At 43.0% G+C, this 18163-nt stretch overlaps 1 protein-coding gene across 1 annotated transcript in view; it reads right to left on the bottom strand.

Annotated features, from left to right (window-relative positions):
* Positions 1-700: 700 nt before the first annotated feature.
* The window catches only part of LOC126475108 (cytochrome P450 4g15), a 53207-nt gene continuing 35744 nt past the window's right edge, over positions 701-18163 (bottom strand). Inside the window, exons 7-12 of the mRNA XM_050102691.1 lie at positions 17164-17314; positions 13363-13472; positions 13206-13274; positions 12283-12451; positions 5792-5977; positions 701-1242 (exon numbers count right to left, since the gene is read on the bottom strand). Coding sequence (XP_049958648.1) covers positions 1055-1242; positions 5792-5977; positions 12283-12451; positions 13206-13274; positions 13363-13472; positions 17164-17314 — 873 coding nt within the window. The 3' untranslated portion in view covers positions 701-1054. The remainder of the gene's footprint in view (positions 1243-5791; positions 5978-12282; positions 12452-13205; positions 13275-13362; positions 13473-17163; positions 17315-18163) is intronic.

The raw sequence follows: 18163 nt of genomic DNA, 5'->3' as shown, positions 1-18163 counted from the left end.
CCTTAGTGTTTCTTGCTTTTGTTACTTAGATTCTACATGAAGTGCAGCTTCTCACAGAGGTCCACTATGGGCTCTGATTATCATATGGCAGCGAAACTTGGTAGATATTCTAAAGCGTTAATGCTGAGCCGATTTACATTCGAAAAACTATTCTAAATTTTTGTCATCAGGTGCAAATCTGGCGCTGTGAACGCAAGAAAGACGTATAGAAATGTTTCTACATATAATGGATAAGGCACGGGACTTGGGCAGAAAAGGTCAAACAAGTGAGAAAGGCGTAATGTTGATTTTGTTATGCACCAACACTTACACAATTTGTTCAATCTGAGTCCCAGAGAAGTCTACAAGGTGCTGTACAGCGCCAGTTTTGCACCTGATACCCATAATTGGAACTAATTTTTTTCCAACTTAAATCAGTTCTGCGTTAACGCGTCAGCGTATCTGCAAAGTTTCGCTGCAATGCGATAATTACGGTTCACACTAAACTTCCGTGAGGAACTTAATACCAATTGTAACCATCCGGTACCCAGACCAAGCTAAATATCTGTAATAACACTGCAGGAAATGCTCTTGATAACTATAAGTGTAGTGTAGTATTGCTTTCATCATAAACTTGCGCTTGCGGTGTCCCTGCAGTTCCAACCAAAGAAGACTAAGAGAATAGTGAAGGGATGCTGATTACAGAAAGAAGAACTCTCTATTTATTGAAAAACGTTTATTAAACAACAAATTTCAATATACAGAATGGTCCTTGGATATTCCATACCCTAAACTCAAAAGGCATCCAGAATGTTCACCACGCGCTTACCAGCGCAGAGAAGCTCCGAAGTAGTACCTACAGAGACACGCTAAAGTCTTTGGTGCGTTAACATTGTCGATTACTTTGTTACTGGACTAAAATAGTACTGTAGCAGAAAGTGTCTGAGGACCTACATAATGAGAAACATTGAAGCTAGTTACGTTAAATAAATACGCTCTTTGTATAGGATGCATCTTATGCACGGAGAGAGGTGAGGCCTGACGACCCGGCAGGGAGCGAGAGTGCAGTGTGACGTCAGTGCGCCTTGACGGCGGCGGAGCGTCTGACGCGGGGCTCCATGCGGACTTTGAAGCCCTCGGCGCGCTTCAGGATGATGTCGGCCGTCAGCTTGAAGTCCTTCTCTGTCAGGTCTGAGTACACGCGGTAGTTGCGCAGGATCGTCGACAGGATGATCTTCAGCTTCAGCATGGCGTACTTGCGACCTGTAACAACACACAAGAACACTCCGTTAACTCAAGGGGAAAGCGCTGTTGGTACACAGATTCATGCATTAGGGTAACACAAGAAATTTAGTCGTAATCAGACAGTAATAAATTTTGGGAGACAGGGAATGAGTGCTCTTTAAAGGCAGTAAAACTGAACACTTCAGTTACAAAATTGATACATTCCAAGAACAAATTCCTCAAATACGTACAATCGTCACAGACATGTAAACAAAAGGCACGTGCTCATTGTCAAGAACTGTAACAAAATCGTTCTATATGTCAGGTGTGACACCATCTGCAGAATCTGATGTAACTTACGCGAAATTCAACACTGCAGTACACATCTGCTATTGCGTATGCTGCACCATGCGTTAGACACCTGTCACTCATTGGGAAGAGTGACAAGTGAGTCAAAAAGAAGAATTCTTAGTTACAGCACTCATAATGTTGCGTGGCAGTTTATCCCCAACCTGTCATGCAACCTATTTTACAATGTAATATGCACGTCCCAATATTCAGTAACTGGTTCTTTGAAGCTGCACCATATCTGCAGACAATATTCAACGATACCGATGGCTGCCCAGCTCATTACTTCTTTTCTTGCCCTTCATAATAGTGTCATTTCCTGCAGCTTTTCTTAGCTGGCTCGTGCCACATGGAAGTTTACTGTAAAGGCCTAGAGGAACACAGACATGTCTGGAGCTGAAAGCAACGCTGATGAGCAGGTGGAAGACAGAGAATTCACTAAGTCCCATCTCCACACAGCAGGAGCCTTAATGGCAGACTGTGAGCCGGAAAACTATTTTGTATGAGACAACAGAAGAAATCCTTCTTGTGTTGTGTGTTGTGTGGTCTTCAGTCCTGAGACTGGTTTGATGCAGCTCTCCATGCTACTCTATCCTGTGCAAGCTTCTTCATCTCCCAGTACCTACTGCAACCTACATCCTTCTGAATCTGCTTAGTGTATTCATCTCTTGGTCTCCCTCTACGATTTTTACCATCCACGCTGCCCTCCAATGCTAAATTTGTGATCCCTTGATGCCTCAAAACATGTCCTACCAACCGATCCCTTCTTCTAGTCAAGTTGTGCCACAAACTTGTCTTCTCCCCAATCCTATTCAATACCTCCTCATTAGTTACGTGATCTACCCACCTTATCTTCAGAATTCTTCTGTAGCACCACATTTCGAAAGCTTCTATTCTCTTCTTGTCCAAACTATTTATCGTCCATGTTTCACTTCCATACATGGCTACACTCCATACAAATCCTTTCAGAAACGACATCCTGACACTTAAATCTATACTCGATGTTAACAAATTTCTCTTCTTCAGAAACGATTTCCTTGCCATTGCCAGTCTACATTTTATATCCTCTCTACTTCCACCATCATCAGTTATTTTACTCCCTAAATAGCAAAACTCCTTTACTACTTTAAGTGTCTCATTTCCTAATCTAATCCTCTCAGCATCACCCGATTTAATTTGACTACATTCCATTATCGTCGTTTTGCTTTTGTTCATGTTCATCTTATATCCTCCTTTCAAGACACTGTCCATTCCGTTCAACTGCTTTTCCAAGTCCTTTGCTGTCTCTGACAGAATTACAATGTCATCGGCGAACCTCAAAGTTTTTACTTCTTCTCCATGAATTTTAATACCTACTCCGAATTTTTCTTTTGTTTCCTTTACTGCTTGCTCAATATACAGATTGAATAACATCGGGGACGGGCTACAACCCTGTCTCACTCCTTTCCCAACCACTGCTTCCCTTTCATGCCCCTCGACTCTTATAACTGCCATCTGGTTTCTGTACAAATTGTAAATAGCCTTTCGCTCCCTGTATTTTACCCCTGCCACCTTCAGAATTTGAAAGAGAGTATTCCAGTTAACGTTGTCAAAAGCTTTCTCTAAGTCTACAAAAGCTAGAAACGTAGGTTTGCCTTTTCTTAATCTTTCTTCTAAGATAAGTCGCAAGGTTAGTATTGCCTCACGTGTTCCAACATTTCTACGGAATCCAAACTGATCTTCCCCAAGGTCCACTTCTACCAGTTTTTCCATTCATCTGTAAAGAATTCGCGTTAGTATTTTGCAGCTGTGACTTATTAAACTGATAGTTCGGTAATTTTCACATCTGTCAACACCTGCTTTCTTTGGGATTGGAATTATTACATTCTTCTTGAAGTCTGTGGGTATTTCGCCTGTCTCATACATCTTGCTCACCAGATGGTAGAGTTTTGTCATGACTGGCTCTCCCAAGGCCATCAGTAGTTCTAATGGAATGTTGTCTACTCCCGGGGCCTTGTTTCGACTCAGGTCTTTCAGTGCTCTGTCAAACTCTTCACGCAGTATCTTATCTCCCATTTCATCTTCATCTACATCCTCTTCCATTTCCATAATATTGTCCTCAAGTACATCGCCCTTGTATAAACTTTCTATATACTCCTTCCACCTTTCTGCCTTCCCTTCTTTGCTTAGAACTGGGTTGCCATCTGAGCTCTTGATATTCATATAAGTGGGTCCCTTCTCTCCAAAGGTCTCTTTAATTTTCCTGTAGGCAGTATCTATCTTACCCCTAGTGAGACAAGCCTCTACATCCTTACATTTGTCCTCTAGCCATCCCTGCTTAGCCATTTTGCACTTCCTGTCGATCTCATTTTTGAGACGTTTATATTCCTTTTTGCCTGCTTCATTTACTGCATTTTTATATTTTCTCCTTTCATCAATTAAATTCAATATTTCTTCTGTTACCCAAGGATTTCTATTAGCCCTCGTCTTTTTACCTACTTGATCCTCTGCTGCCTTCACTACTTCATGCCTTAGAGCTACCCATTCTTCTTCTACTGTATTTCTTTCCCCCATTCCTGTCAATTGTTCCCTTATGCTCTCCCTGAAACTCTGTACAACCTCTGGTTCTTTCAGTTTATCCAGGTCCCATCTCCTTAAATTCCCGCCTTTTCGCAGTTTCTTCAGTTTCAATCTGCAGTTCATAACCAATAGATTGTGGTCAGAATCCACATCTGCCCCTGGAAATATCTTACAATTTAAAACCTGGTTCCTAAATCTCTGTCTTACCATTATGTAATCTATCTGATACCTTTTAGTATCTCCAGGATTCTTCCAGGTATACAACCTTCTTTCATGATTCTTGAACCAAGTGTTAGCTATGATTAAGTTATGCTCTGTGCAAAATTCTACAAGGCGGCTTCCTCTTTCATTTCTTCCCCCCAATCCATATTCACCTACTATGTTTCCTTCTCTCCCTTTTCCTACTGACGAATTCCAGTCACCCATGACTATTAAATTTTCGTCTCCCTTCACTACCTGAATAATTTCTTTTATCTCGTCATATATTTCATCAATTTCTTCATCATCTGCAGAGCTAGTTGGCATATAAACTTGTACTACTGTAGTAGGCATGGGCTTTGTGTCTATCTTGACTACAATAATGCGTTCACTATGCTGTTTGTAGTAGCTAACCCGCACTCCAATTTTTTTATTCATTATTAAACCTACTCCTGCATTACCCCTATTTGATTTTGTATTTATAACCCTGTAATCACCTGACCAAAAGTCTTGTTCCTCCTGCCACCGAACCTCACTAATTCCCACTATATCTAACTTTAACCTATCCAGTTCCCTTTTTAAATTTTCTAACCTACCTGCCCGATTAAGGGATCTGACATTCCACGCTCCGATCTGTAGAATGCCAGTTTTCTTTCTCCTGATAACGACGTCCTCTTGAGTAGTCCCCGCCCGGAGATCCGAATGGGGGATTATTTTACCTCCGGAATATTTTCCCAAGAGGACGCCATCATCATTTAATCATACAGTAATCGAAGCCAACTGTAGGCCTCAGAATGGGAGAGCGTGGAACCTGCTGTTTCCCAGCTGCAACGCCATGAAAGAGTGTTCATTTAAAATCCTAGTTAACAGAAACTCTGATTGGCTCACAGTAATTATTTGTGTAGAAGACAGACTTTCTCACACAAGTGTATGTGCAAGCATTTAGATTGGCTAGCGTTAGAATATTTCATGAAGTGTAGAGATTTTCCGTGTTCCTCCCCACGCCAGACCATTATTGGTTAATCACTGCAAAATCCGCAACAAAAGGACTTTGTTAAACTTATTTATAAAGTTATTACTGGTCAGAACTTGGAAGGTCTGCGGCAGTTGTTAGGCGTGATTCCTATACTGACAGAAACTACCTAGTTTTGAGGAGTTAAGTCATTCAAGACTTGGTTCAAATGGCTCTAAGCGCTATGGGACTTAAAATCTGAGGTCATCAGTCCCCTAGACTTACAAATACTTAAACTTAACCAACCTAAGGATATCACACACATCCATGCCCGAGGCTGGATTTGAACCAGCGACCGTAGCAGCCGCGTGATTCCGGACTGAAGCGCCTAGAACCGCTCGACCACAGCGGCCGGCCTTCAACACTTGCTGCTGGAGGATCGATGAGTGACTTGCTGCGCAGACACCGAAGAGAGTATCCTTGCTGCCGAGGCATTGTAGTGTGGAAACAAGAAGATGAATAGTTACTTACCAACGCAACTCCTTGGGCCAGCGCTGAACGGGATGAAGGCGTAGTAATGCCTGTCAGCGGTCTTCTCTGGGATGAAGTTGTCAGGATTGAAAACTTCCGGGTTGGGATAAATGTCTTCCCGGTGGTGGATCTTGTAAGTGCCCACGACTACGGTGCAGCCGGCGGGCAGCGTTACGTCCATGGAGGCTATAACGAAATACAGCATAAAATTATTTCGGGATGAGGTACAACGTAAAACGTCTTGAGGAGAAATATACATACTGAATTACTGCTGAACATTTACAAGACTTCGTACTTATTCTGTCGGGATAAGACTGCAAGTATGCTGGAAGTTACGTTGCTTAACAATTCATATTTCCATCTAATTGTTTATTTATTCACTGCTGCATTGCCGTGAGGTGCTTCAAAAAGCAAAATGGCTGGCGCCAGTTGGCTCTGCGATATTCTTGTGTCGACTGAAAATTATCTTTGCTTCGCAGTAGTTCTAGCGTGGCAAAGAATACTGTTGCAGTAAACTCTAAGCAACAGTAGCAAATACTATTTGTTGCGAGGAAACGAATCGGAAACTAGAAGTAGTCGTTGTCTATCCGAAGTTTCAGCTTTCCTATTTACAGCTGCCAATGAACAACGATGATATGTATCGAAGAGGCATGAATTTTAATGTTGGTGGTCCGGTTTCGTTTAGAGGTAAGACTGCCTCTGTTTTGACTTAACTGCTCAGTCACGTAAGTCTATAGAAGCTGTTTAGGTAGTATATATTTTTAATCGAGATATGTAACATGTTGTTTAAATGAATGGTTAATTAGCTATTTACAGATAGGTTTCGCTTGGGATAGCGACTAGTGTGCACAGAATAAGTGAGCTGCAAAGAGTCACCTTCCAAATGTTTATGAAGGAAATCTTTTTTACTAAGATTATGAAATTTTGTGCAGCGAGTTTCGTTTTGTTCGCGCGGCTGTAACATATTGGTAAAAAAGAAAGGTAATGCGAATCACACAGCCACAAAATTTTAAAAGTATTTTGTGATCGCAGACTGTTTATTATAACAACGGATATTGTGTGCGACGTAACATAAAACTCGTCTCCTAAACCTATATTTATCTGCTGGGCTTTGTTAAACCTCCATCGTCTTGTTTTAAAGTACCCTTATAGTAGAATGACAACAAAAGTAGACTAGCATGTAGCTGATTCAGTACCCGGCGTATAGTCGACGGCGCTTGGGTGGGAGGTAGCTGGTATGATTTTTCACTGGAAATAACAGTTCCACAGCGATAAACTTAATTTTTTTAAATTTTCTTTGCTCGCTACTAGTTGTGGTATGACTCGACGTAGCAGAAGGATATTCTGTACGGTGTATGTAGGGAGAGTTTTAACACATTAATGTACAATTCCTGAAAAGCTACAGTTGAAAAAGAAATCTAAATCACGCTACAGCCATATTTATTTTAGATATGTAAAATATTTCCAGAGACAGACGTCACGTTAATTAACCGGAAAAATTATTTTAGCAATCGGAAACTGAACTGCTGAAACTACAGATATGTCAAGCAGGATTTGTTCCAGTGACAATGTCACTTTCTCCGCATAACTTCATCTCACAGTTAAGTGCAGCTGATTTTTCAAGTCTCTGTAGTCACATCATCTGGTCCAAGCGTTCCTAAAAATTCATGTGATTTATCTCGTACGTTCTTACAGTTCTCAAATTTTGAGGCAGTTTTGGTCCATAACAATAAGACCATTTCTTTTCTTCTTCCTCTATTCTATAGTGTGATCCAGTGTGCACTTCCTTGGTTGGTTCCCGCCGGAATTTTCTGTCGAACTTCATATCGGATTTGAGACTGTCCAACCACTGCTCCTTGGGACGGCCACGGACCGTAATGAAGGACTGTTTTGCCATTGAGTTTTCCTCACAACTGGCTGTGTTTTCATACTACTTTGGCATGTTTCCCGCAATTTGGCGGTAATTTCTGTGCCTTGGGGTAACCAGTGAACGGCGCACAGTTTTCATTCAATGCAGCGGTTGTTAATGTTTTGTTGTCGCTGCCAAATATTCTAAATCAAATACAGCCACTGGGCAGACGGTGAATCTACAAAATTCCCCATTAAGATGATAGGGCAGTTTCTTCCTACACGCAAATAGTATATGATATTGAAATTCGTTGTATAATAAATGCACATCAAAATAAATTGCATGATACAGACGTAGGGAGAAATTGGTATTGTTAATGGAAAAAAAAATATATATAAAATGAAAAAAGCCCTTCTAGAGGTCCTATTCGCAGCTGATCCAATGGAAAATAGATCAATCAATATGCTCGACGAGGACCAACTAACGTTACTGACACTTTGCCCGTGATTTCAATGCAGGATATCCTTGAAGTCAGAGATGCTGGATGTGGATCTGCAAAAGTTTCGAGAAAATAAGTTGCCTTAGCGCAGCATTCAGTGGCCGGACCAATGCCATAATTTTAGGATTGGATTTTATTGATATACAGTGCAATAATGATGGTTATTGTATGGAAGCGCGCCGAAAACTACAGACGGTCGACATCTATTAGAAGTTTAAACTTTAGTATGTGAACTATTGCTGAAAAAGTTGTGTTGTCTCTGTATACGTTGTCAACATCAGAAAAATTGCACTCTCATCAATGTTAAAACCTTGTTCTTTGGGTTAAATGGGCATTGCTTCCTCCCGCCCCCCCCCCCCCCCCTTCCTCCCCCCGTGAAGAAAAACTAACGTATCAAAAATACCATACAAACTGAACGTGGACGGCTTAAAAGCGAGAGGTTTCCGACAACGGAGGAGGTCGACATTCGTGATCTCAGATCGATGCATAACGACGTGATTTAAGTGCTGAAGGTAATTTTGAAGGCCGAGGTCACAATACACTCGCCACGATCTACGCGCAAGGTCTTAGGTTTCCCTCGTTCGAAAACTAGTCGTTAAACCGGAATACAGCGGTTTGCGACAGCCTGTCGAACCTGTTTGGAAACTGGAGACTGTAACAGAGAAAAGTAACAAAAATGCGTGTACTGGCCAGTGAAATATAAACTCAGTACTTATCCAGAAACTGGCAGTTGAGTTATAAAAGGCGCATCATTCATTTCGATGATCTTGTTGCGGCCGATACCTTCATTCAGTCTGACGCCATTATGAACCAGCACAAAAGGCATAACAATCATCAGCTGATTGTTCCTTTTTGCATAACTCTAAACAAGTAAGAAAAACAAACTCAGGGAATACGTCCCCAAATCAATTCAGCAGGAGTTCTTCTCAATTAACGTGGTGAAAATGCAATATTATAGATTTGTGGATCTTAATCCTCAAGTTTTCTTTCAACTCTAGAAATCCAACCTCAATTATTTTGCTACTAGTGATCATCATGATTAGAAATTGCTATGACAGGAAGTCTATTTTTAATGACTTTGCTACGTTTAATGCATTCGAGTACATTACGGTTGTAAGAATGAGTTTCGGCTAGTAAATCTAGTCTCATATCTTTAGCTGTAGCTGAAGTTGGAGGTAAGCTCATCAATAACACTTCGATACGCTATTTAAGTCATGATCTTGAGAGTCCGTAATGCGTACCATGGTGTTTAACACATGTCGAATTATATAATTGATTGTGGATTAAGTAGACGAAGATGACAGTAGACAGTAGTCGAACACTCACATGTCTGGAAATTTTACTCATTTTGATAGGTATACCACTCGTCAACCTAGACGACGTATTCCAAATCGTGTTGCGTTCCAACGTTACGCTCTAGTGCGACTTCAGATGGATTTTTATAGTTAACTCTGCTCTTCTGTACTTTTTTTTATAAATTCTCTGTGTTACATGGATCACATTTATTCAAATACTGTACATTTTGCTCTCAGGTTGTCCCCACTGCTTTTTTACCACATCGCAGAAAGCATACGTCAAACTAGCGTTAAATCTGACGTAAGAGCAAAATTATAGACAAAATTTGACGCGCGTACATTCATCAAGGTAAAGGTATTGAGTTGTCTTTTTTCATTTATTCGTAATTGATAAGCAAAGATTTACTGTTTGTTAAAGTAACCCCCAAAAATCATTCATATATAAGGAAAAACGCAGGGTGATCAAAAGGAGTTAAAATGGAAGAGTACGGTTTTTGCGAAGTACTGAAGGTCAAGACAAAGACAATCTGTCAATGGATACACTATGAAATTCATTTAAGTGATGGCTTGATATAGTAGGTACGTGGTAGAAATTCTCATATCATAACAGACTAGTTAATCAAGTAAGTACAAATAATATTTAGACAGCAAAATATAAATTATCAAATATACTGACCGTGTTTCTGTTGCTAATTACATCTGGAAAGATGTCACAGCTGTGAAAAGAAAGCTTAATCATTAAAACTAACAAACTCTTTTACTTCCTTTTCATCAGTTGACATTTAACTCAAGTTACTACATACACTCCTGGAAATGGAAAAAAGAACACATTGACACCGGTGTGTCAGACCCACCATACTTGCTCCGGACACTGCGAGAGGGCTGTACAAGCAATGATCACACGCACGGCACAGCGGACACACCAGGAACCGCGGAGTTGGCCGTCGAATGGCGCTAGCTGCGCAGCATTTGTGCACCGCCGCCGTCAGTGTCAGCCAGTTTGCCGTGGCATACGGAGCTCCATCGCAGTCTTTAACACTGGTAGCATGCCGCGACAGCGTGGACGTGAACCGTATGTGCAGTTGACGGACTTTGAGCGAGGGCGTATAGTGGCCATGCGGGAGGCCGGGTGGACGTACCGCCGAATTGCTCAACACGTGGGGCGTGAGGTCTCCACAGTACATCGATGTTGTCGCCAGTGGTCGGCGGAAGGTGAACGTGCCCGTCGACCTGGGACCGGACCGCAGCGACGCACGGATGCACGCCAAGACCGTAGGATCCTACGCAGTGCCGTAGGGGACCGCACCGCCACTTCCCAGCAAATTAGGGACACTGTTGCTCCTGGGGTATCGGCGAGGACCATTCGCAACCGTCTCCATGAAGCTGGGCTACGGTCCCGCACACCGTTAGGCCGTCTTCCGCTCACGCCCCAACATCGTGCAGCCCGCCTCCAGTGGTGTCGCGACAGGCGTGAATGGAGGGACGAATGGAGACGTGTCGTCTTCAGCTATGAGAGTCGCTTCTGCCTTGGTGCCAATGATGGTCGTATGCGTGTTTGGCGCCGTGCAGGTGAGCGCCACAATCAGGACTGCATACGACCGAGGCACACAGGGCCAACACCCGGCATCATGGTGTGGGGAGCGATCTCCTACACTGGCCGTACACCACTGGTGATCGTCGAGGGGACACTGAATAGTGCACGGTACATCCAAACGGTCATCGAACCCATCGTTCTACCATTCCTAGACCGGCAAGGGAACTTGCTGTTCCAACAGGACAATGCACGTCCGCATGTATCCCGTGCCACCCAACGTGCTCTAGAAGGTGTAAGTCAACTACCCTGGCCAGCAAGATCCCCGGATCTGTCCCCCATTGAGCATGTTTGGGACTGGATGAAGCGTCGTCTCACGCGGTCTGCACGTCCAGCACGAACGCTGGTCCAACTGAGGCGCCAGGTGGAAATGGCATGGCAAGCCGTTCCACAGGACTACATCCAGCATCTCTACGATCGTCTCCATGGGAGAATAGCAGCCTGCATTGCTGAGAAAGGTGGATATACACTGTACTAGTGCCGACATTGTGCATGCTCTGTTGCCTGTGTCTATGTGCCTGTGGTTCTGTCAGTGTGATCATGTGATGTATCTGACCCCAGGAATGTGTCAATAAAGTTTCCCCTTCCTGGGACAATGAATTCACGGTGTTCTTATTTCAATTTCCAGGAGTGTAAGTATCTGAAAGGATCCCAGATAATAGTACTGGACACATGTAAGCAGTCGACCATGCTAAACGCAGGAAAATAACAATATTACATAGATACTAATATGTTTTGCTTTCTGAAAACAGAAGTGAAGAGTCACACGACGAAATTGCTACTCCAGAATTCAAATAATAAAACACTGAATGCAACTACAAATTCCTTATTCGGAATTTTTATTTAATTTCCCTAGCGATTTCTAGACTAGAGATTTGGGAGTCTGTGACTGTAGCTTGATCTTGTATCGATTCAGGTCACTTATTGGCCCGCATAGAAGACTTACGAATTTTCATGTAGGAACGATAATTTCAATTATGATTTGTCTGAAGAAGGTAATTCATTTACACACATCATTTCTCATGTATAAATGAAACTAAAGTGAAGGAAATTTGTTATTCGATGCAAGCGCCGTAAGTCAGTAAACTACTTTATGGCCGTAAATTAATATAAAAGTGAATTTTGTGTGTATATGAGAGCTAGGTGTGTGTGTGTGTGTGTGTGTGTGTGTGTGTGTGTGTGTGTGTGTGTGTGTGTGTCTGACAGATAGTTTAGAAGGTATTCTGCCTCGAAGTAGACTGTCGTGCAAATATTTACCGAGTTTGAGTTCTTCGTGGAGCTGTCTAGCTATGATAGGCACTGGTGGGAACATGCGAAGCGTCTCCAGGATGCAGCGCTCGAGGTACTTCATTTCCAGAGTGTCCTGGAATGTGGCCGGCCTGTCTGAGTTCCCGAAGATCTCATCCAGCTCTTGGATGACTTTGTCCTGAAATACGTACATTTTCTCGTTTTCTATTGATTTTTACGGTGAAGTCAGTAATACTGCACACAAACTGTAAAATATACAAGCTTTATGAAGGTATAGATTTTCATTCTGAATCACTATGTCATTCTGATAGGCTTCATACATTTGTCATTACTGTTCGTCGTAGTTTGCACAAGACAGGAAGAGATGAGAATTTCAGAAGCGGTGGTAACGAGAAATACAGAGAGAGAGAGAGGAGAGAAAGGGAATAGGTGTGAAGAGAAGCATGAGGAGGATGAGTGTGAAAGTATTAGTTTGCCAGAGGAAGCTGTTGCGAGATTACTGGTCAGAAACGTTTAGATAAAGAGTGGATACAAGAGGAAAGTCATTATTTTGAGTTATGTCAGGCAGGTCAAGTTATATTGAAAGATCACATTTCAGTGGTCTGGGAATAAGTAGCTTATAATCTCCTGATAGTCTGTTAGCGGAATCAACGGACAGTTAACTTTTGTCTGTAAAGTGGCTGCAGTTGCATTTCGCTTTAAAATAGAAGAACTAATACTTGGCACTTTCATAGTATCCGTAGCTGTCAATGACTAGCAAAGGATGGTGTAAAAACAGAAAACATTCTAGTTGAGTTTTCCTTAACATATGTACTACAGTTGTTTGACAAGAGAAGAAATCTCGCATGAAAAAAAAAAGAAAAAAAAAACACTAAAGCAATGCTGGAACTTCCCGAATCAGGACAAACAAGACCTTGGTTGAGTTTCATTACCTGAATGTCTTGATGAATGCCCATCATCGACAGGAAGAAACTGCTGCCAGCCGCTGTTGTGTCGTGTCCCTGCAACATCGAGAAGGCAATGTAACATAACGAATGTCGTATTTTCATGTTTCGAACACTCAAATGCATGGTCTGCCTGCACGCTCACCTCAAACATGATGGTGTCCACTTCCTCTTTAATTTCTTCATCAGTCAGCACCACTCCATTCTGGGCGCTTTCGATCATCAGGTCCAAGAAGGCCAACCTCTTCTTTTGACCTGGAAATAAACAGTAAATGGTATGGAACATTGGGTGGAATGTAAGAGTTTGCGCGTAGACATTAAAATGTATGTGAACCCAGCATGTTAGACATTACTGCGTCTTGATATTTTTAGAATTTTCGTGACATAATAGATCGAGCTTTAAGAAGGAAGGCCAGTCTATTTATTTTAAAACTTTGGGAAATTCTGACTGCCACAAGGAAAGTCATGAGTAACTTCTATCAAATACTGCAAAACAAAGCAAATATTTCTTTGTAGTGGACTTAAAGTTGACTTGATAATAAAATGAAATAGATTCTATAAGAAATAGAAGTAGGGTGAAAATCGGACATGACACTGGATAGACAAGTATTCACTTGTTGTGATTTACGAAAAGTAGGAGAATCCTTAATCAAACTTAAATCTTTCCCGTATTTTGATCGTCGATTTGCGATTTCTTTGTAGACTTAAGTTTTTTGTTGCTTATAGCTTTTAGTTAGAAACATTTGTTTATATATATTCAAGCCATTTTAGTACTCTCAGCAAATTTAACATGCGATATCAAAGGCATCTTCCTGGAGCACACGCGACATGCCGCGTGCCATTACAGCTACGTGAAGACGGCATTTTAAACCTTCCTCCAGCACGGTGGGTGAGCTCGCTTTTCCGTAGCTCTCTGTCGCCGGTGGGAGAGACGTCACGCATACACGCCGCCAGACGACGCTAAATTGACATGACGTCACTGCCTGCGACGCTGCTTGACCAGTGCAGCTTTTTAAGCAGCCACACTCAAAGGTTCCCCCATCCCCCCCCCCCCCCCAAAAAAAAAAATTCGCTGTATCAACATTTGTGCGGAAGACTGCAGTGAGGACCCATTACTTTGACGTAGCACGATTCTATTAAATATTATTAATATTCGGGGACTATCAGAGCGTATCAGTACTCACGACTGTTTGTTTTTATCAAGTACTTTACTATCATTGCATATACCTCAGCACCACAGAAGAACCTGCAGCACTTCGAAGTTAGGTATATCTCAATTATTAAATGTGACAATTCGAAATAAACTTATTAATGTTTTACATATGTCTTATAGTGCCACTGGCCACATCCATTACCTACACAGGAGACACAGCACGTATGTGCAGCAGTAACATGTTACTCTCACTTCTGTAATTATGGGTCTTTTTTGCTCTGCCAGAATGTGGATCAAAATGCCACTGACCTCTGCTCTCATCCAAGAAATTGGGTCCCATATATCGCGAAATCGTTGAACGTGTATTATTAACATACTGCATGAACGAGACAGTTTGCATTTCTTGTAATCCATTAATTTTAATGTAATCAAATGGGGTGATACCTAACATGTTTTGAAGAAGTTTAAATATCTTCTTTATATCAAATATGAACGCCTGCACACATCCATAACGGTATCCTCCCTCCTTCAGTTTACCAAGTAGCTCACTACGGTCATAATATCGCCTTTTCTCTAATACGAGGGCGTGCTGAAAAGTAATGGGTCCGTATTTTTTATGTGATGATTCTTAAAGCCTTTTAAATAAAATAAAATATTCTACATCTTTATTCTTCATGTCTATATATTGTTTCTCAACGTAGTCGCCCTGGCGACGAACAAATTTCTCCCAACGAGACATCAGTTTGTTGATACCGTCACTGCAGAATGCTTAACTTTTTTGGCAGAGACACAACTTAACCTCTGCTTGCTTCGTCACTATCAAACTGAAGTCCTCGAGGGCGCTTCTTGTGTTTATGGAAACAGATGGTTCAAATGGCTCTGAGCACTATGGGACTTAACATCTATGGTCATCAGTCCCCTAGAACTTAGAACTACTTAAACCTAACTAACCTAAGGACAGCACACAACACCCAGTCATCACGAGGCAGATGGAAACAGATGAAAAGCGACTGGACCCAAGTTGGGACGGTATGGAGGATGGTCGGTGATAGCGAATCCGAGACGTCGGGTTGTCGCAGATATCGCAGGGCTCGTGGGTAGTCTGGTATTTTCATACTGAAGGAGAGGATGCTACATATGTTACAGCACGCTGTTTCTCACGCATCTACGCAGTTACGTTACACATACTGCAATTCGGAGCCCTCTAGCGGCAGAGGTGTGCAAATATCCAGACATGAATAGTAAAGAATTCCATCGTTGTTTGCTGCAAACGGTCTCCAAGTAGCCGAACGTAGCAGTTTCCAGTCAATGATCGGTTCAGTTGGACCAGAGGACCCAGCCCATTCCACATAAACACAACCCTTTCATTATGGAGCCACTACCAACTTCCACAGTGCCTTGTTGACAGCTTAGGCCCATGGCTTCGTGCGGTCTGTGCCAAAATCGAACCCCACCAGTTGCTCTTAATAACTGAAATCATGGTTCATCTGACCAGGCCATGATTTTCCAGTCCTCTATGGTCCAACCGATACGGTCACGTGCCCAGGAAAGGCGCTGCAGGCGATGTCTGCTATTAGCAAAGGCACTTGCGACGGCCGTCTGCTGTCATAGCCCATTAACGCCCAATTTTGCCCCGCTGTCCTTACGGATTCGAAATCAATTCTATTGTTGAAATTATTACTGTTATAGGAAGAATAATTCTTGATTTTTGAGACGTTCATCGTACGTCCCACAATGATTTCTGATGTTATTTGACGCTGTCTCAGCAGTGACAATTCTACGCAAACGCCGCTGTTCTCGGTCGTTAAATGAAGGCCGTCGGCAACTGCAATGGCCATGGTAAGAGGTAATTTGGTATTCTCGGTCCACTCTGACACTGTGGACCTCGGACTACTGAACTGCAATATGCCACACGTCTAGCTCCAACTACTATTCCACGTTCAGCACCTGCTAATTTCCGTGTTGCGGCCATTATCACGGCGGAAACCTTTTCATATGAATCACCAGGGTACAAATGACTGCTTTGCCAATGCACTGCCCTTTTATATCTTGTCTACGCGATACTACACCATCTGTATACTTGCACATCGCTATCCCCTGACTTCTGTCACCTCAGTGTTTATGGCCCACGCACATTCCTGTGCATCTCCACTAGTCTCCCATTTAAACACTAGGAATTTAGACACCGTGGATATTCCGAATACCCGAACAAAAGAAGCGATAGCAAGCGCGCTGTTCTTATAACTTTTCTAATAAGTAATTTTTCTGTACTTGATGTGCAAGAACTGGTTTTCTGCCATCGCTGCCCTTCATATCGCTTCACAAGGCTCGCCCTTATGTTTGGTCCATATAATCGAGTGCCTGCGCCTCTGTAGCTAAGTGATGAGTGGAGCTGACTGCCATGGAAGAGGCCCAGGTTCGATTGCCAACCGGATCAGAGATTTTATCTGTTCGTGGACTGGGTGTTGTGCAGTCTTCATCATCGCTTCGTCATCGGCATGGAAGTTGCCTAAATGGCTTCAAGCAAAAAGACTTGCCCTCTGCGGCCGAACAACCCCTGATGGGGTCTCCCGGCCAATAATGCCACACCTATCGTTTGATTCCCCGCCTTTGGGATTTTAGCGTAGTCGCAGCCCAGTGGAACAGAGTCAAGATGAAATGGGCCGCGGAACGCAGCTCGGGCGGCCACGTGCCGGCCAGCACGAGCCGCGCGCATCTGTAGGCGGCTGCTGTAGGCTGACATCACGCCGCCTGGCGACCACGCGTGCTCGCTGCTCGCCAGTCACTGCTTACCGACGTCGTTCTCGTCCTGCTCGTCGAGGTCGTCGCGCAGCCCCTTGTTGGCGGAGAGCGCCGCCGCCGCCGCCGTGTCCGTCTGCTCGGACGCAATGTACCGCTTGGCGCCGCCGCCCTTCTGGAACTCCTCCTTCTTCTTCTTCAGCACCTGAAGCCCAACACGCCAAACTTTGAACACCACTCTGCCTCATATGTAGCCTCTTAACAGATCAGTGTAATAATGTGGTCGTACTCTGAACGAAGCAGTGACCAGTTACTAGAGATTTTTGTCTTTGTTTTCTCTTACAACTCGTTATACCGCTTATCAGCACCGGATTACGTATCGAATACATATCCAAACCTGTGTATGCTTTCAGGTCCATTATTTCCCAGTGATTGCGTCATTCTTGAGTTGGGTATCAGATAATGTACACAGACGAATCGCATCGTGTTTCAGACTGCGGTGTCTTACAGGGTAGCCCCTGATAGAGTTTCCAAATGCCGAACAAAATCACATCACTCTAAGACAAAAAAAAAAAAGTAAAAATAAATAAATAAATAAATAAATAAATAAAAATCGACGCACCACGGAGCAATTGTCCGAATAGCATGGAACTGTACAAACAAATAACTGATTACAATTTCAGAACTATTAGATGATTTATTCAAGCCTTGGCACTGATTGATAGAGTTGCTAGACGCCCAGAGGGGTGTCGTCAGAAATTGAGTCCCACTGGCGTGTTACCTCGTAAAAACCCCGAGCTGGTTGGAGGATCCTGCCCACAATCCTCGAAACGTTCTCAATTGGGAAGAGATCCAGCGACCCTGCTGGTCAAGATAGGGTTTGACTAACACCAAGACAAGCAGTAGAAACTCTCGCGTTCTGCAGACGGGCATTATCTTGCTGAAATATAACTCCAGGACGTCCTGCTGTGAAAAGAAATGGCACCACCGATCATCACTGCTGGCAGCTGAGCCATATAGCGGGCGATATTCAGATTGGTTTCCCACCGCTGTC

Source organism: Schistocerca serialis, chromosome 4 (assembly GCF_023864345.2).
Source record: "Schistocerca serialis cubense isolate TAMUIC-IGC-003099 chromosome 4, iqSchSeri2.2, whole genome shotgun sequence".
Classification (NCBI taxonomy): Eukaryota; Metazoa; Arthropoda; class Insecta; order Orthoptera; family Acrididae; genus Schistocerca; species Schistocerca serialis.
The sequence above is the reverse complement of the archived record's forward strand: the minus strand, read 5'-3'. Positions and strand labels throughout refer to the sequence as shown.